The sequence below is a fragment of the Poecile atricapillus genome, chromosome 6 (genome assembly GCF_030490865.1).
Source record: "Poecile atricapillus isolate bPoeAtr1 chromosome 6, bPoeAtr1.hap1, whole genome shotgun sequence".
NCBI classification, from domain to species: Eukaryota; Metazoa; Chordata; class Aves; order Passeriformes; family Paridae; genus Poecile; species Poecile atricapillus.
Genome location: NC_081254.1, coordinates 38237941 through 38263988, shown reverse-complemented (window position 1 = coordinate 38263988; position 26048 = coordinate 38237941). Strand labels below are relative to the sequence as shown.

General features: G+C 50.5%; 1 protein-coding gene across 3 annotated transcripts in view; it reads right to left on the bottom strand.

Moving 5' to 3' along the window:
- The window catches only part of INPP5A (inositol polyphosphate-5-phosphatase A), a 196538-nt gene extending 170807 nt beyond the window's left edge, over window positions 1-25731 (bottom strand). For all 3 annotated transcript variants that reach the window (XM_058841027.1, XM_058841029.1, XM_058841028.1), the window contains exon 1: window positions 25599-25731. In XM_058841027.1, the coding sequence (XP_058697010.1) occupies window positions 25599-25673 (75 nt within the window). In that variant the 5' untranslated portion in view covers window positions 25674-25731. The remainder of the gene's footprint in view (window positions 1-25598) is intronic.
- Window positions 25732-26048: the final 317 nt, after the last annotated feature.

Below are 26048 nucleotides of genomic sequence, written 5' to 3'. Positions count from 1 at the left end.
ATCAATAAAAATATTGATGACTTGCTCTCCAAGTCCATTTTGGAGCTTTTGAAACATTTTAACCTGCACATCACCCTGTATTATCCAAGACACATTATTTCCCACGGAGACACAAGCACATCTCAACAGTGCCCAAGCTACAGCAGGTGCTGAACGTGCAGCTCAGCTCGCTGCTCCCAAGCAAACAGCTCTGGCAGGCTGCAGAGCAGGAGAGCAACGCAGGGAATTCCAGCTCGCTCCAGCCAGGAAACCAGGGAAATGCAAGCCATGGAACATCTCCAGATATAGAGGATCTGATATCCCTTAGAGAGCATTAACCCCCAAAACACTTCCCCCACTTCATTTAGATCTCATGAAATGCTTAAATTTTCTCTGAGCCCAAAACCCCTCTCAGCTGGACCAGGCAGCTCATCCCAGCCTGTGCCCTGGTCACACCCAGCCTCCTGGGCCACCAAAAGCCACAAACACAGCTTTTCAGCAGGGTGCTGGGGAAGATACAAACTGGGGGTCATGAGTTGAGAAGAGCTGCCCTAAATTCCTCCCCCCCACCCCGGTTTGCCCAGTGCCTTCCTCCAGAGCAAGTCCCATTTCTGTGATAGTATTTGAAAGCAAATCAGAAAAAAACAGACGTCCTCAACAGTCCATTAATCACCATAGATATGTATCTAAAAGAATTCTACAGGGGAAACAGGAAAATATCTGCCTGGGCTCCCTAACTGTGAAAACACTCTAAACTTTTGAACTGGTTTTTGCCCTCAGCTCCGTCCCAGCCTTTGGTACCGGGCACTGCTGCATGCCCAAGTCAGGCACCATTTATTTGTGCCCTGGTACGTGTCACAGCATCTCCCTCACTCATCTTTTGTACAAGAGCAAGACACACATGTAACAGAGACAGATTTGGAGTTTATTACTACATACATGTAACAGAGACAGATTTGGAGTTTATTACTACACTGACAGTCCAAGCTCACAGTTCAAAGGTCTTTTCCTCAGCCTTGCAATGTCACCACCCAGCAGGCAGCTCATCTCCAGACAATTCTGTTCCTGCTACACATAAACCTGAGCTGTAGCACAGAGCCAGCCAGAGCTGTGCACTAAAGCAGCACAAAGCCTGATGTCCTGCACAGCTGGCCACAAGCAGGAATAGAACTGCTGGGACCCAACACACCCAGAGCCTGGGAGGATCCAGTGTGCTCAAATTGAGAGCAGGTAAATCATGGAAAGATTTTACCAGTGCTGGTTTGGCTCCTCCACCTTCCCAGCTGCTGCAGCTCAGTCAGGGAAGCTAAAAATACTTTACTTTCTAAAAATCCCTTTTCCATACGAGGTGGAGCTGTGGTTACCACAGAGATGGCACCACGCAATCCCCAGAGATGGCTCCACATCCCCGTGACAGGATGGAGCTCCAAAGTAACCCTGTGATGAAGATGAGATGATGGCTCAGCCAGGCTCACCCCCAGGGCCTGCCAGAGCTGCTCACAGAGGGGCTGTGACTGTCACCCAGGGCCACCAGGTCACCCAGGGCCACCAGCCTGGCTGCTGACAGCACTGTGAGAAGGGGGAGACTCCCTCTTTTAGAGCAAACATCCCCAGAAAGCACAGCCTCATATTCCAGAGTATTCCATAAAGCATCATTTGAGGACCCATCCATTCACACACCATTAATCCTGATGGAACCCTATTCAGAACTTCCATTTCCTATCTTACATCAAACACAGGCATTCTCCAAAGGCAGCAGCACTGCAGGCACACAGCCCTCCTGACAGAGCCAACAGGCTCCCCACAAATCCAACATCCATGGTGTTCCTCATGATGCAAAGCTCAGCCTGCTTTGAGTCTTTCAAAGTCCAAGAGGAAAATGTCACTGGTATGTTTCTGAAAGATTTGTCCTATTTTAGTACAAGGCACTGAAAATTGCAGTTCTGTTGCTCTACTGATATGTGAACAGCAGGAAAATGCTTAGAGAAAGGATGGTACAGTGTAAAAATGAGGACACGGACAAAAGAAGACACCTAGACAAAAAAAAAGAAAAAAAAAATATCCCTGCATAGAAGACTTAACAAAAAAATCATCCCATATTAATTCATTCTTTGCACAGCCTTGGAGAAAGCTTGATATTCCAATCATCAGTAAGAGATATTAAAAGACCAGGCAACAGGATGCTTTTGAAATAAGACACCACCAAATTTTCCAAGAACATCCGTAGTATAAAAAGCAAATGAATACAAAGTCAAATCACCCTCTTCAAATCCAAGGCCCTCAGCAGCTGAGTGCTAGAGATCCCAGGTCAGATCCCTCTGCATGTCCTCACACTGGTGACACAGACACCCTCCATCCAAGCCCTGAATTTTAGGGCTTTTTAAAAGACTTTTAATCAGTCCAGTTTTAAGGATGTACATCAGTAACAAGAGTGGCAATAATTTCAATTAATTTCTCCAGCTTGAACAGCTTATTGTACATTTCTTCATCTAAAGGAAAAAGGGGAAAAATATGCAATCAATCAATCAATCACATTATGAATTCCTGAGAAGTCCAGATACATGAGATGCTCCATGGACAGGAAAAAAGTAGGACTTTTCCCCTTGCCTTTAAAAAGTCAGTGTTGCTAAACATTGGAGCAAGTCCAGAGGAGGCTTCTCCGCTGGTGACAGGGCTGGAGCCAGACTGGGAGAGCTGAGGCTCTTCAGCCTCAGGAAGAGGAGGATCCAGGAGAGTTTAAATCCCCTTCCAGTGCCTAAAGGGTCTCCAGGAGAGCTGCAGGGAAACAAGGCTCTGGAATGACAGGACAGGGGGAACGGCTTCCCACTGCCAGAGGGCAGATTTAGGTTGGATATTTGGGAGAAATTCTTCCCTGGCAGGGTGGGCAGCCCTGGCACAGGTGGATCCCTGGCAGTGCCCAAAGCCAGGCTGGACACTGGGGCTGGGACAGGGGAAGGTGTCCCTGCCATGGCTGGGTGGGATGGGGGGGATTTGGGGTCCCTTCCACCCCAAACCATCCTGTGACTCTGACTGAATACAAGGGTGTAAATCAGCCTGGCACTTCAAAGTGGGGTCACAGCTGCTTGTCTGCTCCCTGAGCCCTGTCCCTGTGCCCAGAACAGCTCACACCCTCCCACACTCCTGCATTCACCTGCAGGAACCATTTCCTTCCTTGGTGTCCCACACTGCCCCCAGGAACAGCGACAGCTCAGCAGCCAGAACCAGTCATTAAATCCATACTTAATGGAAATCTGCAAATTAATCTCACACATGAGAACTAACAGGAGTTTTCTGGAGATTCTAAAAATGCAGCAGCTCAGTTTCTGTGAGGTTCTCATTCCTGAATAATTTAGAACAGGCAGTCTCTCTCTCTCTCTCTCTCTCCTCCCCCCGCCCGTTTCCCACTCCTGTCAGGACATACAAACATTCTGCAATAGCTTTCCGAGTTCAAAAGGAACCACAACATCACAGCTGGCCTCTGAGAAATTTCACCCACATTCCCATACACGGGCTGTAGAACTTTTAAATTAAATATTTCTATTCTCTGCCGATGAGATTGTTGAGAGAAAGCAGATGCCAGGAGAGCTGGAAGCATCTCTGCTGCCAAGGGCTCCTGCAGTGCCTGGAGTTAATTAGGTGAGATAAGAATGAAGATGATGGCATAAAGCAACCCACAGGCTTTGCTGCAAATCAAGGGGAGGAACACTGAAGAGCTTTGCAAAACCTGTCTGCTGGCACACCTGAAATCGAGCTTAACCCCAAAAGACATGAATAAAACATGCTGGCCAGGCATCTGAGAGACAGGCACACCGGGAACAGCTCGCAGGACAAGTCCAGTCTGCTCCTCCCTTCATCAGCACGGACAAAGCTGCTCAGTGGGAGCTTTCCCAGGGCTTCGTGCTTGGAAGGAACAACAGGTACCTGTCCAACATCCTCTCCAGAGCCTTAGGGAAAGCTCTGGTCCCATCTCCTCCTCCACTGCCATGGGAATCTGCATCTTAAGGATGAAGCTTGGCAAGAGTTCCAGACAGCTGGACCCGTTCTGTTTGTGCCACCTTGGTTGTTGTGCTTTGAGCACACGTGATGCCAAGGAAAAAGGATCTACTTGCAGGGCACAGCCCTAATCTGTCCAAAGTTACAGAGAGAAGGGAGAAGCCAGAGGAAGGCTGGAAGAGAAAACATGCAGGAATTGGGTCATGCCCAAATTGACTGGATGAAGACAAGCTTTGAATGGAGGAGGAGGAGGAGGCTGTTTCCTGCCCAACAAAACTCCAGAGCACAAAGTGCCCCCCAAGCTTACACCACTGCACCTGGCCACAAAGTCTTTATTTACCTGAAGCTTTGGCTTTGAATAATTTCACTGCAGAATTCATCTCTTGAGATGCAGCATGTCCCATGGACAGCTGCTGCTGAAACCACTTTCCAAAAGGAAGAATTTATCAGAATTTCAGCCCTTTGGCACAAAAGTACCTTTGTGAAAGATAAAAAAAAACCCCAAATGGCAGTTCTTATCCTGCTAGATATCTCCCTGTACTGAAAACACTTGAATTACATTACAGAAGTCCATGGGAAAAAAGCTCCATTGTAAGAGTTAGTAAACACTGCACCCTGACACTCAAAACCCAGCCTTCTGGTTAGTCTTTCCATCTCTGTTTTACCTAAGAGGCAAATATATGTTCCTGTCTTTACAGCCTTAACCTGAAGATACAGCACCCTCAGTCTACATACATCCATGCACAATACTTGCTAAAGACAAACAAAATACAATAAAAACATTGCACTAAAGCGTAAAACTCTGTTTATCAATTTTCAGAAAGCTGTCTAAGGAGATGGTTCAGGAGAAAATAAAATCCAGTAACACTTTCAGGCACAGTTAACTGCAGTCACAGCATTTGTGCTTGAGGATCAGCTGGAAATCCACATTACTTGCACAGATCATCATGAGAGAGGCTCCCAAGGAGCGTGGGAATGGAATGGCAGAGCTGGAAACACATATGGCCAGTCCTTTACAGCCAGGGATGCAGCAAGACCATTCTCACACAATCACTTTTCCAGTAGTTACTACAATTTGAGAAGAACAAGTCATTTCAGTAAGTATCAGAAAAAAGCATATTCATCCCTAACACATAAAGGTCTCATCAAAACCTTAAAAGATTTGCTAAGCACAGTTATTAATACTTTGTCTGCTTTGATTATATTTGACATAGTTTCCATATGGAAACTCACACTAAATTTCATCAAGAGCTTTACTTTGTTTAAAACATCAATCCATCTAATGTAGTAAATATTTGCAGATATAGGAAAACATCACCTTTGTGGGTTATCCTTATACAGAAGAGTGAGAGAATTCCCACACAGCTTCACTCCAGTGCTTCCTACTTCCTTCCTGAATAATACACACCTTATCCTCCAACCCCATCTCAGCTGCTTCACTTTGGATACAGCTATTTTTACTTCACTGCTTGTATTTGTGGAAAATCCTGTTTGTTTTCTTTGCACCAAGAGGCTTGAGGGGCCACTGAAGTTACTTACACAGATAAGCCTTAAGAAATCTCTCATTAAAATTAAAAAAAAAAATTATTGGATGTAACAGCATCATACTAATCAGCCAAGCTAAAAAAAAAAAACAAACATAGAGCTGATAAAGCAGTAAGAACAGATACTACAGATACTAGTTCTGTCATCTTTTGTTCCAGTCTTCTCTTGAACACCATCACAGTTTTTGTGTGATATCTAATGAAAACCCACTAATTTATGCAAGAAATAGAAGCAGCCATATCAAAGTCAAAACTTGGGTAAATAATTTCACTTCTTTTTCATTAAGGTTGTCATTACATCTGACACTCAAAGTACCAAGTTGTGACACTCTCAGGAGTCAGGTGAGCACCTGGAGCCACCTGAGGCTGAGCCCAGACCCCCCAAACACAAGAGCCAGTGTCCCACGAGCTGTGCCCGGTGCTGCAGCACAAAGCTCGTCCAGCCACTGCTGGGAGGTGACCAGGAACACATCCAGCCAGAAATCCTCCAGCACCCACCTCTGCATACAGCCATCTGCTCAGCTGTCACATTCAGAGTTTCAAAACAGGATAAAAATCCATGAATTGAGAAAAGAAGTGCACTTTAACCTTTCTGCTCATTAAATATTAATATGTGATGGTTCATCTCCCTGACAGGTAGGAAGGACTGACACAAGAGATACACGTTGCTGCAACATCCCAACTAATAAAAATCATTTTAAAGGAAGAATACAGCAGTTGTGCTTGGGGTTCTTACCTTTAGCTATCTGTCAGGTTTAAAAACTAGCAGAGTATTGAACTTGGTTTATCCTGAAAACAACACATTCTGCTTGACAAGTTAAAAAAAGACATGCTAGTCCTAAACATTGCTGAAGTACCAAAATTAGCAGTTAGTTGGTAAGAATGCAGGAACTGGCATGTTTTCATTTCCCTGTTATCTCCAGGGCTCTGTGACAGAGCGTGGCCATCGTTACCAAGGAGCAGAGAGCTCTGGGCTCCAGCAGCAGCTTCACCAGGAACCGCTGCTGTCACAAACCCAACTGCTGCAATGCCCCTGCCCAGTTCAAAAAAACAACAGCAACTTGAGAAAGAGGACTACAAGAAAATCCAGTTCACAGATAGCAAGCAGAGCTTCTTGTGGCTAGAGATTTCAGGGAGCCTTGCCAAGCAAGGATGGCACACACATTTCAAAAAACATTCAATTAAACAAAAGGAGGCAGAACAGAAATTGCATATTGCCTCCTTTTTCTTTAAGGCCAAATCTGCTGCTGCTGTGTTTGCAAAGAGCACTCCAAGAAGTAAACACGAAGCAGTGATAAATTCCAGTGAAAGTCTGAACACTGCTCAATGAAAGCAGGCCAGTTTTGCTCTCTGCCTTGGTTTGTGCTCTGCAGTTCACGAGAGGAAGGAATGTCAGGCAGTCTGGAGAGAGGACACTGCAGAGAGCTGTGCCACCCAGTTTTATCAGCACGACTGCTGGGCCAACACCCCCATCACAGCATTTCCAGAGTCCCACGAGGAACACTGGCTGTTCCTGAGCTGCTTCTTGCACAAAGCCAGCTGTGCGCTCATCTCCTCTCCAGCACCGAGCCAGGGCAGGTGAGAGGCACCCAACAGCAACTAATGGGGAAGGGTAATTAATTAACTAACCAATTAATGTGCCAAACAAACAACACATGGAGCACAGCCACTTCACTGATGGTGCAGCACTTCCTGAAGTAATCTCACCTCTATTCCTGCTTAGGATATTGAAGCAAAACCCAGCACCTTATGAGAGGGAGCAGGCAAGATGTAGAGCAGGCTCTAAATCCAGCCTCACTCCAGCAACAGGGACCTCCAGCACTGCCTGGCAGGTGCCCCAGGCATTTAAATTATCTCTGTTAACACCATGGCCTTTGGCATTTGCTTTGTGTTTTTTCTACAGGGTAAGACACTTCCTCTACTCAAGGTTGTGTATCAGGCACTGAATTTTAGGAAGATTTTACCAAGTTTCCCATATTGAGACCATGTCTCCTCAGTACATGCTATCATTTACAATGCATTTATGCTTCCAGTTGTACCTGGGGCTCTCCAGGCATCCTAACATTAATTAATAAATTAATTAAAATACTACCTGAGCTCAGTTCAGTTTTTGCTCCTGTTTGAGATCCCTAAACAGCCAGTACATGTTGCAATATACTACAGAAATATTTGTGCAACATGGCTTTAGACATGAGAACTTTCAGTTTATCCATCTTTGAGGCACAGGCAACGATAAAAGGAGGAGAAAGGTAAAAGACAGAAGGGAGAGCACTGCTCCAGGAAACTCATTACCATGGAGCCTGGGTTACACTTCCAAACCCAGGAGAGGACTAAAAGGACCAAAGAGATTTACCACCTCTCTAATAACTCACTTCAAGCACAGCTCACTGGGACAGTATTTATTGTGACCTGTTCACATTTTCTTCAAGTTCATTGTCAGTAGTCAGTCCCTTTCAAAATACAAAAAAATCACACAACCAAAATCTCCAAAACAATAAAAACACCACCTTCACAAAAAAAAAAAACCACAAACAAAACACCAAAACAAACAACAAAAGCAACCAAAAAAACCCCCAATGAACAAACAAAGAAGCAAATAACCCTGTCACACAACCCACTAACTGCATTTGTAAACTCTGGAGATAAACACAGCTGGAGCACACCTGAGCACAGGTGGACAAACACCCAGAGCAGTGCTGGCCTCAGGGCTACCTGTGCACATCCCAGTGCCAGCCCCAGCCTCACTGACCACAACAGGAACCACAACACCAATCCCTGCAGCTCAGAGCTTGCTGAACTGACAGCTCTGCAGTAGCTACTCCAGACTGCTTCAATAGCTCTATCAATCCCCTTGGGTACAAGGTGAGCAGCCTTTCCAGCTCTTTTTATGGCTTTCCATAGGCTTTATTATAAAGGCCAAGTTGCCTTTACACTAACAAGGGAAATAGAGGGAGAATGTGAGAGACTGACAAGAAATGGGGTGAAGACAGTGCCACAATGGAGCAGAGAGATGATCCTCCCAGCTCCCCCTCCACCTTCCCAGGAAGGGTCAATGCAAAGGCCAGGAACTCCAGAGCAGGCTGAGCTGTGAGCAGGGCTTTGATCCAAAGCTCTCAGTACTGCAAACACAGTCCTCAAAGCAGCATCTTCCCAGAGACAGAACTGAGTGCTTTGGGAAGAATGCAGCTTCTACTCTCTCTTCTCAGAGATCTAACACCTATTTCCAAAATGCATTAAAGAATGCCATTTGAATTCATGGTTACTGAAATTATTTGGAAAAAGCACCCATTTGTCTCCCATGGCAAGTCACAGCTACTGCTTAGGGACACACAGGGAAGTCAAATGAAGAACATCCCCCAATTCCAGGTGGGGTTTTGGCAAATCCACCTCTTGTGTTTTCACATTAAAATTTGCTTATGCTCTACAGAGGAAACACTTGCACAGTCCCAGGGATATTTTATAGGACATAGGATAATACTTACAGTGATGTACCTCAGGCTGGGCACACAACAGAAAGGGATGCACTGCCCTGAAACATCAGGAAAACAGCCTAGGAAAGTGTGAACACCTCTCCTCTGCAAGCACTGATGCCATACACCTCCTATTCTTTGCCTTAAAATATGTACTAAAGGAAAAAATACCCATTTTAAGCAAGAAAAAGTATGAAAAACTGAACAGAACACGTGGACTAGTCTAATATGCTGTCTTTGTGAATGTCACATTTCACAAACACTGGAAACTTCTATAACAAATGACTTTTAAGTTTCCTGACTTTTTTATATGCCCATTCAATGAGAACTTCCATTTTCTTAAAGCTTTTAGATTCATAGATTTAATTAAGAAGTTTTGGAAGAAGTGCTGTGAAAACAAAATAAGAATTTCAGCTCTGCCAAGATCTCAGGAAAACACCTCCCATTTTTAAATTCATTAAAACACTACAGAACATTCTGAAAAAGCTGAGCAGCTGTAAATATTTCCCTCTAGGACAGTGTGATGCACGGGAGTGTCAGTATGCCTGCATTTCACACAAATATAGTCAAAGTGCTGTCTAACATATTCTCCAATTCTCAACAAAAGCTCTGAGGAGCTGTAAGGAACACAGTAACATGACCCAAGCATTTCCAGACTCCTCAGCAAAGCCAGCTTTTCACTAAAGCTGAGATTCACCATTGGCTTATTCTTGTATTTGGAAGGAAAAACAGTAACAAAGTTCCTGCCAAGTATGAGGCTACATAACATTCACTTTTAACTGTCTGAGGATTTGGGAGTTGGAGGATTTGATTGGGTTTTTTTGTGGTCGGGTTTTATTTGCTCGTCTTTTTTAAAACTTTTTTTAAACAACCGTCTCTTACCCAGGATATACATTAATGTTTCAGTATTTGTGTGACATCCCAGGGAGATGGCTGCGATTCTGGCTAAGAGCCCTGTCCATGCTCTTCTGCTCCAGTCCTTGTTCCTATTTCAGGATCCCAGTGCAGAGGTGAACATAAAAACCCCAAACTTTCAAAAGTGAGCAGTTCCTGTGCAGTTCTGGTGTGTGGCACAGAGGGGTCTCTCCATTCCTAGGACAGGACCCTGCACAGGCTTCCAGGATAAACCCGAGCCCAGCACCTGCAGCTGCAGATGAGACAGAGAGAGTTCCCAGAGCTGCTGTTTGCAGAGGGAATGGGGAGATGGAGAGACGAGTCTGCCGATAGCCACAGCCTCCAGAGACCGCCCAGAGCCCCGTGAGCCATCCCCGTGCTGTGCCTGCTCGCCCGGGGCCACTCGCTCCGCAGGCGATCAATCAATCAATCAATCAATCAATCAATCAATCAATCAATCATCCGTGACCGCGGCCGTGCTGCCCGGAGCCCGGCGGAGCGACCCCGGCCCCAGCCCCGGCCCCAGCGGGGAGCAGCCCTGGAGGGAGCCGGTGCCGGGCTGGGCTGGGCAAACAGCGCTGAGCCAGCGGAGCCACCTGTGAGATCAGCTCTGCAATTCCCGGCAGAGGGAAGGGCCCCAACCTGCCCCGCTGCCGGCGAGGCGGCATCGCCCCCGCAGCACAGCACAGGAGAGCACGGGAGAGCTCAGCACAGGAGAGCACAGGAGAGCACAACAGAGCACAGCTCAGCTCAGCACAACAGAGCACCAGAGCACAGCACAGCACAGGAGAGCACAGCACAGCACAGGAGAGCACAGCACAGCTCAGCACAGCTCAGCACAGCTCAGCACCAGAGCACAGCACAGCACAGGAGAGCACAGGAGAGCACAGGAGAGCAGCACAGCACAGCTCAGCACAGCTCAGCACAGCACAGCTCAGCACAGCAGAGCACAGCACAGCACAGCGGGCGAGCCCGGTCCTGCCGAGCCCCGGTACCCGGTCCTGCCGAGCCCCGGTACCGCCGAGCCCCGGTACCCGGTCCTGCCGATCCCCCCGGTACCGCCGAGCCCCGGTACCGCCGATCCCCCCGGTACCGCCGAGCCCCGGTACCGCCGATCCCCCCGGTACCGCCGAGCCCCGGTCCCGCCGAGCCCCCCCGGTCCCGCTGATCCCCCCGATCCCCCCGGTCCCGCCGATCCCCCCCGGTCCCGCTGATCCCCCCGATCCCCCCGGTCCCGCCGAGCCCCCCCGGTCCCGCTGAACCCGGTCCCCGCCAATCCCCCCGGTCCTGCCGATCCCCCCGGTACCGCCGATCCCCCCGGTCCTGCCGAGCCCCGGTCCCGCCGATCCCCCCCGGTCCTGCCGATCCCCCCGGTACCGCCGATCCCCCCGGTCCCGCTGCCCCCCGGTCGCCAGGCCCGGCAGCCTCAGAGCGCTGCCAGCAGCCCGGGCTGTGCCCGGTGAATCGCTCCAAAGAGAACAGCGGGTCTCTGTGCTGTGCCTGACACGGGGACTCAACACAAACGTAAATCAAGAGGAATACTTTCTTTTTACTTTCTGTCCTATCACGTTTTTTCCCGGTTCTCAGCAGTTGTTTGGACCAGTAATGCTTCAGACAAAAACCAGCAATGCTGCAAACACAGAGTAGATTGAAAAGAAACATACAGGCACAGGAGTTTCTCTGCTTTGGAATCACTTCTGTGCCCTCTGCCGCAGCTTCATTTTGGGGTAAATACCGCATCAGCTGCCAGTAAACCCTGCGGATGCACTGCCCTTACTGTCCCAGGCACTTGGAACGCTCTTCTGGCTCTTTCCCACTTCTGCACTAACTGGGAACAGCGTATTTATTTGCTACTGAAATGTCAACAGAAAATCAAACAAACAAAACCCATCAGAGCTGCAAGCCTGAGTTGGATATATACTGGATATTCCAGTTCCCACACACAGAGGGCACGAGGAAGCTTTCACAATATTTAGGGACTTTATAGGCTGACAGACAACATGCATGGTTTTCCTCCAATTTTTAGGAAAGCATGCACATGTTCCAGTTCCTGGACCAGTCACTCTGGAAAGCAGCTGGAAATGGTCTACATCCATAACAGAAATGCAGATAAAAAGGGAATGAGGATTCACCACAAAATGTTGAACAGAGAAGTACGCTGTCATCCCTAACAAGTGCTGGAAAGCAATGGGCAATGGCATCAGCAACAAAGACAAAACCAAGGAGAAAATGTGGAATGTCTGGCTGGAGAGTCACAGAATGTGGTGGGGTTCTGGAGGTGCACTCCAGGCTCAGCATCTCCCAGGAGTCAGGTGCTCAGGCAGGTCCAGATGGCTTCCAAGAACCCCCAAACTGCAGGTACCAAAACTCTGGCATTTCCTTATGGACCTTTCCTGCACTGTTCTGAATGCAGCCCTTTCTACCCTTACCTGTTTAATACACACTTTCATTATACAACACTGAATGTCCACACAAGTTTATTACTTTTAAGAAACACAAGCAAGTCTTGCACTGAGATTCACCTACTCATCAAGGATGTCTCCGTTCACCTGGCTGATACAGTTCTGTCCTCACCCATCCTGGGAGACAACTTTCTGTTCACACACTTCATGACACTACAATGTTAGTAACAGCCTACAACAACAAGCAGATCCACACAACATTCACATAATTCAGGAAAAAGTGGGAAAGGAACTACAGATCTTTCTTTTCTGAGATAAGTAAAATGTACAGAACGGTGATAAATAACAAATACTTTAATATTTAGTAAGGCAGCTGAAGAGGAAAGGGTCTGTTTCCTTTTTGCTAAAAGGCTGTCCCACAAGACAAATGAGAACTGGCTTCAGAGCCTGGTGTGCAGTGGAGCCAGGATCAGGCCTGTCCTCCCAGCCCAGAAAAACAACACTGCCAGTTCATGAAAATAAACTTGTTTTAGCAGAAGATTTTTGGGTCACATCCAGTTCTCTGAAGTGAGTGGGTTGGTCCTATCATATCGTCCCACCCAGTTCTTGACTTCTTCATGTGCCTGGCAGCACTTGAAGTTAAAAATATAAAAAATGCCCAAACAGTTTTTCAATTTCTTCCTCCAACAAAAAGCATAATAGGAATTCTAGATTAAAACTTTCACTCTGAACAGATGGTTTTTAAAAACACTTTGAACAGTCAGGTCAGGAACACAAACAGCCAATGCTTTTGTCAAAGGGAACCTTCTTTGTGCAAATCTGCTGCAGCGCTGGACCCAATGACAGCTGTCTGCCCAAGAGCGTACAGAAAGGACTCCACTGCCCAGACAGTCTGAAAAAAGCACAAATTCTGTCCTTAAATAAAAATCCTGAAGTAAACAAAACCAATAGAGCCAATGCTGGCTGATGGTACTTCAAGAGTACAGACTTTCCTCAAGTGATTTCTGTACATTTCTTTTCATATTCACTTGACACACAGAGCTCAGCACACAGTTCTGAGCTGTTCCTACATGAAAACTAGTTCTGCTTTTCCAAAAGGATCAGTAAAGCCTCTAAACTTACAGAGTTTGCGACAACAGGAAAACAAAAAACTTCAAAACAAGTTCCCAGCACATCACTTGAAAAGCTTTAATGAAAGAATTCAGAATGAGGTCCTGCTCGCAGTGCCCGTGTGCCCCTCACTGCTCACCCACTGCAGTGCCAGCAGTGCCAGCAGGGCCAGCAGGGCCAGCAGGGCCAGCAGGGCCAGCAGGGCCAGCAGGGCCCAGCAGGGCCCAGCAGGGCCAGCAGAGCCAGCAGTGACAGCAGTGACAGCAGGGCCAGCAGGGCCAGCAGTGACAGCAGTGACAGCAGTGACAGCAGGGCCAGCAGGGCCAGCAGGGCCAGCAGGGCCAGCAGGGCCAGCAGAGCCAGCAGTGACAGCAGTGACAGCAGAGCCAGCAGGGCCAGCAGGGCCAGCAGAGCCAGCAGGGCCAGCAGGGCCAGCAGGGCCAGCAGTGCCAGCAGAGCCAGAAGTGCCAGCAGGGCCAGCAGGGCCAGCAGGGCCAGCAGTGCCTGCAGTGCCTGCAGTGCCTGCAGTGCCAGCAGTGCCAGCAGGGCCAGCAGGGCCAGCAGGGCCAGCAGGGCCAGCAGTGACAGCAGTGCCTGCAGTGACAGCAGTGACAGCAGAGCCAGCAGGGCCAGCAGTGCCAGCAGGGCCAGCAGGGCCAGCAGGGCCAGCAGGGCCAGCAGGGCCAGCAGTGCCAGCAGTGCCAGCAGAGCCAGCAGAGCCAGAAGTGCCAGCAGGGCCAGCAGGGCCAGCAGGGCCAGCAGGGCCAGCAGGGCCAGCAGGGCCAGAAGTGCCAGCAGGGCCAGCAGGGCCAGCAGGGCCAGCAGGGCCAGCAGCCTGGTGCTCCAAGGAGCCCGGCCGTTCCTGTGCAGAGCCCTGCCAACACATTCAAGCATTCCAGGACAATTTAAAAAAAATCTTTTCAAGAATGCAGTGGGAAATGGAAAGTGAGGAGTGGACATGTAGAGGCAGCTCTACCTCAGGCAAAGTACAACAAACAGGATTTGGATCCTGCGTGTTCCCATGGTGCCCAGAGCCTGCGATCCGCCGCTCCTGCGCCGCGTGAGCGAGACCTCATAGCCAGGGCTGAGTGTTCTAGAGAGGGTGCACCATCCACATCCTGTAACCAGCGTGAGCCTCACCAAAGGCAGACCCACACCCAGCATCTCTCCCTGCTCAGTTACTCCCAGAACTGAAGAGAGCTGGTTTTGCTTTCAGCTTGCGCAAGCCAAGCAGCTCTTGTTAAGCAGAAGGCTCCCACAGCTCAGATTATCTGAGCCTTTGTTCAGGAGCTTCTCCAGTAACCCAGGGTGGTGCATGCCCACACAAGCTGTGCCACAGTCTGCACCAGCTGCTCCTCTGCCCTTGTGAGCTAACGCTGAAGGAACATTGCCCTGGCTCTCAGCCATGGTCCAGCTCTCTGCTTGCACACCTGTTCCAGCTGCAGAGCCATGTTCACCTGCCATCACAGCTCTCACCAGCTTCAACTTCAGAACCTCCAGAACATCCCTCCAACATCCTCCCCTTTGGGGCAGGAGAACCCAGACGCCGTGTCTGCAGCCTGGGCATGCCACTGCTGGAGGGGCAGCTGTCCAGGGGATCTGCTCCACTTGGGGTCACACAGGATGGGCTGAATGCAAACTGAGCTCTGATCTCCAGAGCCTAGCCCAGCATCCCCACCACTCCTCCTCCTGGAACACACCTTTTGCCCTGAAGGAAGTTATTTTTATCTCCAGGCTGTTTTGAGGGTCAGACAGTCCTGGGCAGTCACTGCACAACACAGGCAGGAGTCCCTGTCTGAACTGTGCTGCTGCTGGTCCCCATGCACTGATCTGCAGCTCTGAGTGCTGCAGTCCAACACTGCAGGTTCCAAATGTGAGCCCGATTCACCACAGCATATCCCGATTCACCACAGCATATCCCGATTCACCACAGCACATCCCGATTCACCACAGCACATCCCGATTCACCACAGCACATCCCGATTCACCACGACATATCCCGATTCACCACGACATATCCCGATTCACCACGACATCTCCTGATTCACCACAGCATATCCTGATTCACCACAGCACATCCCGATTCACCACAGCACATCCCGATTCACCACGACATCTCCCGATTCACCACGACATCTCCCGATTCACCACGACATCTCCCGATTCACCACGACATCTCCCGATTCACCACAGCACATCCCGATTCACCACGACATCTCCTGATTCACCACAGCACATCCCGATTCACCACGACATCTCCTGATTCACCACGACATAGCCCGATTCACCACGACATAGCCCGATTCACCACAGCACATCCTGATTCACCACAGCACATCCCGATTCACCACAGCATCTCCTGATTCACCACGACATCTCCCGATTCACCACGACATCTCCCGATTCACCACGACATAGCCCGATTCACCACGACATAGCCCGATTCCCCTCATTCCAGCACCACTCAGGACACTGTCCCTGGGCATGTCTAAGAGGAACAGTGCATGGCCTCCAGACACAAACCAGCCCAAATCAACATTCTTTTCTTCTGGCTTTCATAGACTGAGCACAAGCAGGATGTGAGCAAATGCCACGCTTCCAACACTGCTGGAGCTGCCAGTGATCTGCAAGGAGCAGGCAAGGTCAGACCATGGATGGTGGAGAGCCATGGCCAGACCATGGATGGTGGAGAGCCAAGGCCAGTCCCTGGATGGTGGAGAGCCAAGGCCAGATCCTGGATGGTGGAGAAGAGCCAAGGTCAGACCATGGATGGTGGAGAAGAGCCAAGGTCAGACCATGGATGGTGGAGAAGAGCCAAGGCCAGACCATGGATGGTGGAGAGCCATGGCCAGATCCTGGATGGTGGAGAAGAGCCAAGGCCAGACCATGGATGGTGGAGAAGAGCCAAGGCCAGCCCCTGGATGGTGGAGAAGAGCCAAGGCCAGACCATGGATGGTGGAGAGCCAAGGCCAGTCCCTGGATGGTGGAGAGCCACGGCCAGACCCTGGATGGTGGAGAGCCAAGGCCAGACCATGGATGGTGGAGAGCCAAGGCCAGATCCTGCATGGTGGAGAGCCAAGGCCAGTCCCTGGATGGTGGAGAGCCAAGGCCAGTCCCTGGATGGTGGAGAGCCATGGCCAGATCCTGCATGGTGGAGAGGCAGCCAGCTGACTGCAGCCTCCAGCACGGATGCAGGAAGTGGGCAAACACAAAACAATGTGTTTGACTTAGAAAGGAGCTTGTATGAGAGGTCAGGATTTCTTCTGCTTTACCCATGTGTTATCCAAAAGCTCTGGCTGAGCAGAACCTCTGGCTGGCCTCTGGCCAGAGCAGGCAGCCCTGCACACCACATGTCACCCATCGCTTTCTTTCTGGCTCTGCTACAATTCTGGGTGACATTAAAGCCTCTCCTGACGAGAGCTTCTGTATTAGAAAAGAAACCAAGGTGAAACCAGGGAAAATAAGAGACAAAATAGACAGGGACAGCAGGACTTGTCAAGGAATAGAGGCAGGAGACCTTTTCACCAGCTTGGGAAACAGTACAAGAAAAGATCAGCTGTTTCACTGCAGACAGACCAACAGAGGAAGGGAAAATCCTTGCAGTCACAAAGCACAAGCGAAAGGAAAGCTCTCCGTGGTGCACCTTGGCACTTGTAAGCACATCCCCGAGCCACAGGTGCCATGAATCACAGCCCAGAGGTCTGAGCTGCGCTGCAGGGTAATAAACACCCAGGTGTCAGTGACACTCACACCCGCAAGAGCTGCTGGAACCGACCCTAAGGTACCGCACAAAACCTGAGACAACACCACAGCTTAATTGCTTTCCTCAGCCTTAATGTTCTGCTTTCAAGGATATCATTTCTTACAGCTGACTGACTCACGAAGATGAGTGCTTAACAACTTGAAGACATTAATGAAAACCATCAATTATATCTGACTTCAAGTATCATATAAGAACAATGAACACTTTTGTTTGCTTCAATACATGCTTTAACTTCAAGTTTTGCCAATAACAGGAAAAGTGTTAGAAATTAAAGTGATTAAATAAAATATTTACATTTTTAAATGATGTACAAATACTGATAGTAGTGCTAAAAGTGTTGAATAACTATTACACACCACTGGGAGAAAAGAAGCCATAGTAACATTTTAATACTCATTCTTCCCCAGAATGATTCTTGTGCTTAATGTGACCTTCTCCACAATATGAAAAATAGCATAATTCCATGGAAATTTCAGCAGGGGAAGATGCCACTTCAGTGATAAAGATGCCAAAAGGATGCTGAAGGACTCTGACAGGCCATTCAAGCAGCCACTGAAGTCAGAGGGTGTTTCTGTTTTCCCATCACCACCTCCTGTTCTCCACAAGGAGAGTGAAAGCCTCTTAGAGAGTATCAAATAAAGTATTAACCTACATTAACACAGATACATTTTGAGAGCTGCCACATACTAAAAACATACAACTGCCTTGCAGTCACACCTGTCTGCCTTGTTCTTTTTCCCTTCCAGGTTAAGGTGAGAGTTTAGGGGCAGAGGACGAGGCAAAGCGCCAGCCAAAGTGGATGATCTTCTGCAGGGTGGTGGAAGAGACACCTTCCAGAGCCACACTTAAAGCCACTCTGCCTTCCAGGGCAGTTCAGCCATTGGAACTCGGGTGCCAAGCCATGGCATCTCCACAGGGGAGAGGAAACTGAGTTTGGCCTGGTGGGATCTCCTCGTCAGCAGAGAAAAGGACGTGCTCAGGCAGCCACACTCACTCACCCTCCTGATGGCATGTGAGATGTGAGGCACCCACAAAACTACAAATCAAAGACTCCTTCAAGTGACTCACTTTAAATCATAAATAAGGAGTAAGGGAAGAGCTTTCAGAAGGAGGTGAGTACACACAGTACCAGAAAGGGAAAGAAAACATCTGAGGTAAAAAGAGGAAATACATTCATAGGGGTAGAATATATAAACAGTATGACAAAATAGATACTAGAAAAGGGGAAAGAGAGAAGTAGTAAGTAAAAACCAGATCAGCTTCTTATGTAAATCATGAAATCTGAGGGCTTGACTAGTACTCTGTGTCTTTGAAGTCTAATTTTGTGGTAGGAAAATTGATGATGAGAACTTTGGAACAGGAACAAAACCTTTAAAATATGGCCTAGTGCTTGTCCAAGCTAAGAAATTATCAGACCTGCATGTAAAGCTTTCTTCCTATGGTATCCTACCCACATTGCATAATTTCACATTCAAATATGAAATAAAATAGGAACTAAGTCCTTTTTTTAACCCTCACATTGATACACTGGTGACTTGTAGAAGCCTGACAAGCTGCAAAATGCCAACTCTACTGCTATAAAACCACATTAGAGGAAAGGTGTAATTATAATGCATTTTGCCACTATTATCACTGTTCCATTTGTCAGTGATAACACTTAATCAAAAGGAAAAAAAGGGACAGTCTATAAGATAAACCTCTGAGCATCTTCCTCAAAGAAGGCTAAACACTGTACCAGCTCTTGATGGAAACTGTTTTGCTCAGAGAATTTTAAAACTATTTGCTAAAAAGAAAAAAATGCTGGATTTTTGCTAAAGAAAAACACGGATTTTTTAAGCATACAACTCCATCTTGGAGGAATCCTCCAACCTCTGTAACCATGTACTGTTACTGCTCCAGTCATCTTCAGCAAATTAGAGCTTTAACTTTTACAAGTACATGGATGCACAATAACATGTCACTGCTTTATTGCACGTCTGCTTCGGGTCTTGCTCCTCAATTATATTTAAAAGAGGATTTTCTGTGCAGCTCATGCTCAGCTGGCACTCTGAGTACACCCCAGGGCTGCAGGGGAGGCTGGTGGTGAGCAGCTCATACACCCGGACCATGGCACAGAGCTGGGGATGCTGTGAGTGTTACCAGGGACCCAGCACACCCTGCCAGGCACCCTGAGCCTGCCAGGAGCTGCCTTTGCTGCAAGCTGGCACTCAGGGAGCTGCAAACCAGGACAAGCACCCAGCTCCTCTGTGAGCAGCCTGTGAGGGACAGACTCTGCCCTTGTGGGACCGCTCAGCTGCGAGAGCATCACCTGCCAAAGACAAAGAGAGCAGGGCTTTCTAACAGGTACCAGCCCTCAGCCAGCCCTCAGCTGTTCCAGGGACCAGCTCCCTGTCTCAGACACCTGCAAAAAGCACCTGTGCAGCTCAGGCCAGCTGAGCACTGGTGCAGCTCCACTGAGCCCAGCTGCCCACACACCCCGCAGCTCATCCCCAGCTCATCCCAGCACACACCACGAGCAGCAGGGAAAGGGTTTCAAACCAAAATCCCTCCCCACAGCTCATCCCCAGCTCATCCCCAGCACACACCACGAGCAGCAGGGAAAGGGTTTCAAACCAAAATCCCTCCCCACAGCTCATCCCCAGCACACACCACGAGCAACAGGGAAAGGGTTTCAAACCAAAATCCCTCCCCACAGCTCATCCCCAGCTCATCCCTGGCACACACCATGAGCAGCAGGGAAAGGGTTTCAAACCAAAATCCCTCCCCACAGCTCATCCCCAGCACACACCACGAGCAACAGGGAAAGGGTTTCAAACCAAAATCCCTCCCCACAGCTCATCCCCAGCACACACCACAAGCAGCAGGGAAAGGGTTTCAAACCAAAATCCCTCCCCATAGCTCATCCCCAGCTCATCCCAGCACACACCACGAGCAACAGGGAAAGGGTTTCAAACCAAAATCCCTCCCCACAGCTCATCCCTGGCACACAACACGAGCAACAGGGAAAGGGTTTCAAACCAAAATCCCTCCCCACAGCATCATTCTAAAGGGCACACAAAGCCAGGGCTACCTCAAAGTTCCACCTCCTGCACAGGGAGTTTAGAATGGAGTAAAACAAGAAGCTTCCTAAAGTACAACATAAACAAGAGTATGGCAGAAACTGAAAGGAAAAACATTTGAGAGTCTGACACGCAAAACAAAACAAACAGAAGGCAGCACCAATATTTAAGAAATTGACAGGGCCACTCCCACAACAAAAAAAACCCAGAAAGCAGACACCAAAACAAGCAGAACCTAGAAAGCACAGAGTGCAGAGTCAGGTAAACAGAAGTTGGAGATCACTTATTTCTACAGCTCCCATCATAGAGAACACAGAAAAATACTTTCTCCTTGGTCTTCTGTGTTATTGTTCAGAAGGTACACAGCCCTCAGAACCTGAGTGTGCAGCTCTGAGCTCTGAGCACACAATCTTGGAGCATCAGGATGAGAAATACCCAGCTCTGGGGTCCCCATGAGCCAGCCCAAGCGCTCAGCACAGGGCAGAGCCTCCCCAGCAGCTCTCCCCGGATCCTGTCCTCACCACAGCAGCAGCCCAGGGTGTCCCTGCTGTCCCTCCCTGCCAGCCCAGGGTGTCCCTGCTGTCCCTCCCTGCCAGCCTGGACTGTCCCTGCTGTCCCTCCCTGCCAGCCCAGGGTGTCCCTGCTGTCCCTCCCTGCCAGCCCAGGGTGTCCCTGCTGTCCCTCCCTGCCAGCCTGGACTGTCCCTGCTGTCCCTCCCTGCCAGCCCAGGGTGTCCCTGCTGTCCCTCCCTGCCAGCCCAGGGTGTCCCTGCTGTCCCTCCCTGCCAGCCCATGGTGTCCCTGCTGTCCCTCCCTGCCAGCCCAGGGTGTCCCTGCTGTCCCTCCCTGCCAGCCCAGGGTGTCCCTGCTGTCCCTCCCTGCCAGCCCAGGGTGTCCCTCCCTGCCAGCCCAGGGTGTCCCTCCCTGCCAGCCCAGGGTGTCCCTGCTGTCCCTCCCTGCCAGCCTGGACTGTCCCTGCTGTCCCTCCCTGCCACATCCCCAGGAACATCCCCAGGAACATCCCCAGCCTGCTCTGACCTGCCACACCAGGTAACACCAACACTGACCCTAAAGGGGTTAAGTGTTTCTCAGCAGTGAAATAACTGGTTCTTTTTAAAAGTCACAATGAATCAAATATTACCCTTCACTCAATCTCACAACTGTGATTTGAAGAGAGGGCGCCTTGAATTGCAACATGCTACTCTTAATGCTAATTTAGAAATCAAAACTGAACTAATACATTTCCTATCTTACCACATTTGAAATGTTCCACAAAATTCAAATTATTCATGGGAGAAAAAAAATAGAAATAAACAAAATTAAAGCCAAAAAACCTTTTATAGTTATCAGCTAATACCAGCTAAATACACAGATGTCCAATACCAAAACAAACCTACACCCACTGCTTCAGAATCAGCAAATTAGGATCAGACACGATAAAGAGAGACTACATTGTGATCACCATCCATCAGAAGGGCAGGCTGTTCTGAAAAATTATTATGGGAACTATTTCTACTTCAAATTCAATTAATATTCAGCTTTTAACAGAAGTAAAGAATACTTCAGGTTCACTCTCAGAATTAAAGAATAAGTTTATTTATAATAATACTATAACCAGGGCTTGAAACAGGAAGTTCCATCCCTGCCCTCTTTGTGTACTGTGAAAAAGGGACACATCCACCCAGATGTGGACAGGTGAAGCCACCTCGGAATGTCAGAGCTTATTGTCCTACCCTGGCACCATCACAGGAAGGCAGGGTCAGATAATGGGGCACAGATGGGGCAGTGATGCTGTCAGTCATGCAGAATCCTGGGTATCAGCACCATACAGAATTCCCTGCCACATTTCTCCCTTCCTTCTCTTTTTGCTACTAAAATAACATGTTCTGGTTAACTTTTACCTATCTTGTCATCACTGCACATCTATTCTGACTAAACCCGTGCAGAGAATTTAAGAATTACATACATCCAGTGCATGAAGGTGGAGGATTTTGCAAGCTCTGACCCGATTTAGGCTCATACACTGCAATTTCAAAGGTAACTGGAACAAATGAACTATTTTCCAACCTGAGAAGAAATGTCAGAACCTGTACAGCTAAGTCTGCTGGGCACCTTGGAAATCCTCTCTCTAAAGCCCTACATGGAGACACTTAACCACCGCAGATTGAGGCCAAAGCAGCCTGAAACTGCCCCGGAGTAAGACACGATTCTGGGGTGTGAGCACCAAGGTGGTTTTCCAAGGTTTGTGCCTGCACCCAGATAAACACACTCTAACAGAACTTCTGGGGCAGCCAGGACAGCTGAACTGCGAAGATCTGCAGCTGGCCCTTGCAGCAGGAGCAGCCCCAGCTCCTGTGCTGAGCGAGGGCAGCTTCTCACAGGGTTCTGCTCCTCACCCCCTCCCCGGTGCCTGCCACAGCACAAACAGCACTGAGCTGTTCAGAAACAACTGAACAGAATGAAGGGGATACAGCAGAATGGGAAAAAAAACCTCAGGACGTAAATTCAACCCCTGTACAGCAAAAGCAGCACAGTGCCAGGCAAATGCACTCTGTGCCCACCACAGCACCCAGCTCATTGCAAGGTGCATGTAAAATGTCAAAGCAGAGGAAACAAGGAATCAGGGAGGGAAAGAGAGAGAGGATGGGATCACAGTTTGAGTTGGAAGGGACTTTTAAAGAGCATCCAATTGAATTCCCCTGCCTGGGAATAGGCTGGGGCATCAGAGGAGAGGGAAAAAGAGTGACTCATGGGTAGCCTGAACTCCATCTTCTGTTACTGTGTATATTGTGATAAAACAGGAAACGATTCAACAGCAAGAAAAGCATTAAATGCTTAAGTAAACACAAAGGTACCAAAAATCACACACATTCATATTCATGAGATGCACATGTTCATGTAGCTCAGAAGAGTATTTGAAGATCTAATACTCCATTAACATTTTTAATGAAGCAGCAAAATTACTAGAGGAATGAAATGAACCCAGCTCAGTCCCTCTTCACTTTTCCATGTTTATTCATGAGCTCCCAGGTCACCAGTGAAACAGGTAATTAGTGGATGGGCATGGCTGGCAGGAGCAAGCTCATGCGTTATCTTAACCTGTTTCTGGCAACCGGAGAGCAAAAAAAGCCATTTACCCCTCTTTGCAAAAGTACAGGCAGGTCAGCACACCACTGATCTAGGAAAGACTGTCCCACCCAGGCAAACCTGACTACTGAAAGTATTTTAAGCTATAAAACGCTGGTCTCAAGAGCATTTGCACACACAGGCAAACAGTGCTCACCCAGAACACAACTGGAGTACAAACCACGCTGCTGCCATGCAGCACTGCTCAGGGATCACATGGAGAGGGGTGGCACAGAGCCATCACAGGCTGTGCTGGCTGGGATGGGGCAGGGGTCCCACCCTGCTGGGCTCCCCATCACCAGAGCCCCCTGCCCAGCTCCAGCAGCCGCCTCTCACACGGGCACCTGGCCCCGAACGCTTCCAGAGGGCTCCGGCCCCAGCAGAGGGGATCCCAGCACAGCAGCACCGGGCCAGGGTGGGATACCCGGCCCTGGGCACCCCCTGCCAGCGCTCCTGTCCTGCCTTGTGCCACCACACACCGCCCCCAGGTCAGGCAACACCTGACTGAGAGAGCAGCTTTATTTGAAACACGGATCAGCCACCAAAATCAGAAATAGAAAACATGAGTTCAAGGAATAGGAAGTGATTTTCCAGCCCAGCTCTGGTGCAGTCCATCAGAGCAAGTCCTTGTTCAACACTGAAATAATTCCAGGTGACTCCACAGAAACATACTCCTGGAGTGCACGGGAAGGGCCCACTGACAGCTCCCACACACAGCTCGAGAGCCGAGACCCCAGACCCATTCAATGTCACCTTTCCTGCACTAATGGAACTCCAGAAGCCCGGCCAGGGAGGCACCAGTCCCGAGTCCAATAGCCACACACCGGGACCACAGCCACAGATGCTCAGAGCAGTCCTTCCGATTCCCACCCTGCAGTGGAACTGATCCAAACAGGCCCGGTCTTGTTGCTGTAGAAAACTCAGTTTTTGATGGCGAGGCTGGAACTGAAGTGTGTTCCCTCCGGTACAAAGAGCGAGCAGGCTGCAGGCACGGCCGGAGCCGCGGATGGCAGCGGGAATGAGCAGGAAATGGCTGGGCTGGCAGCCGGGGATTCCTGCTCGGACACCGCTCTCAGGTGCTGCTCCTGCCGGGCCGGGAGCACGGGGAGCGACAGGGGACGGGGAGCAGCAGGGCTCGGGGAGCGGCGGGGGGCTCGGGGAGCGGCAGGGGGCTCGGGGAGCGGCGGGGGGCTCGGGGAGCGGCGGGGGGCTCTCGGGGAGCGGCGGGGCTCTCGGGGACACAGAGCTGTCACCCCCGGCTCCAGCCATGGAGCAGGAAAAGGCAGGAACCACCTGCTGAAACCCCACCGAACACACCGGCATCACTCACACACAGGTGCTGTGTCCGCCCAGGGCCACAGCCATGGCAATCACTATGAAATGAACATTTTCACAGCGCTCACTCAATACGAAGCGACATGCCTAAGTGTAAAACTAACTGCGGCGATAACAGTAAAAGTCTACTTAACTCGAAGAAAAGGTGAACTGCATCCCTTAACTACAGCTGTTACAATCGAAGGGTGAACGTCAGAACAGCTTTTAAAGTGACGAAAAAGCAAAGCAGACTTTGAAGACCAGACAAAAAACCCCTTGGGTTACGGCATCTCGGGACTCTGTGCATTTAGAGCAAAGCCCCTGCTAACACACAGCAAGAACAACACACAGCGCAAGCCTGGACCCAATTCTGGCCAGATGTTCATTACTTTATAGCGAGAAACCCCTGGAAAGGCTCCGCTGGCGCTGCGGGACGCGCCCGCATTGCCCAGGCCCAGGGGGGCTGTCGGGGGCAGGGTCCGGACCCGGCCACCAACAACCGCCCCCATTCCCGGACCGAACCGAACCCCAGCGAACCGAGCCCGTCCGCGCCAGCTGCAGCTCTCGCTTTATTTGCGGGGATGAGGAACGTTCCGGAGCTTTATCCTCGCACTACACCGAACAGAAATTACGCTGCATTTTCGCCTCACACCGTGCCCGGTAGCCGGGGCAGCGCCCGGAGGCGGCCACGGCGCTTCGGGGCTCAGCCGCTCCCCCGGAGCCACCGGACGCTGTCACACGGCGGCCACCCCGGAACGGCGACACGGCCCCGGCGCTCCCCCGGCCGTGCCGCCGCCCCGGCCCTGCCTCCGGGCTCGGCTGAGCCGTCCCACCCCGGGCAGCGCCGGCACCCGGCCGGGACGGCCCCGGGCCCCGCCGGCCCCGCGGCCAGGGCAGCGCTGAGCCCGCGAAGCCCCCGCTCCCCCCGGTGCCCCCGGTACTCACATCGTCAAAGAGGGAGCCGACGTTGGCGGTGACCAGGAGCACCCCGGCGCCGGCCGCGGCCGCCTTCCCCGCCATGGCGCGGGCGGAAGCGCGGCCGGGAGCGGCGGCGCTGCGGGGAGCCCGGGGGCGGGCGCGGGGCGCTGCGGCGAGCGGGGCGCCGGGCCCGCCCCGTCAGCGCAGCGAGAGCTCCCGGCGCGGGCAGCCCGCGAACATCCGCGCCCCGCGGGGCCGCGGCTCAGCGCTCGCCCGCCGCCGCGCCGCTACCGCTGCTGCCGGGACGGCTCCCGCCGGCGGAGGCTGGCGCCGGGCCGCGGCGCATGGCAGGGCGGCGGTGCCGGCGGGGCGCTGCGGGCCGTGCGGGGCTCGGCGGGGCCGCTGGCGGGGCGGGTCCGGGCGCTCCGCGGTGCCGCCGCCGCTCCCGGCTGTGCGGGCGGGCGGGCGCGCCGGGAT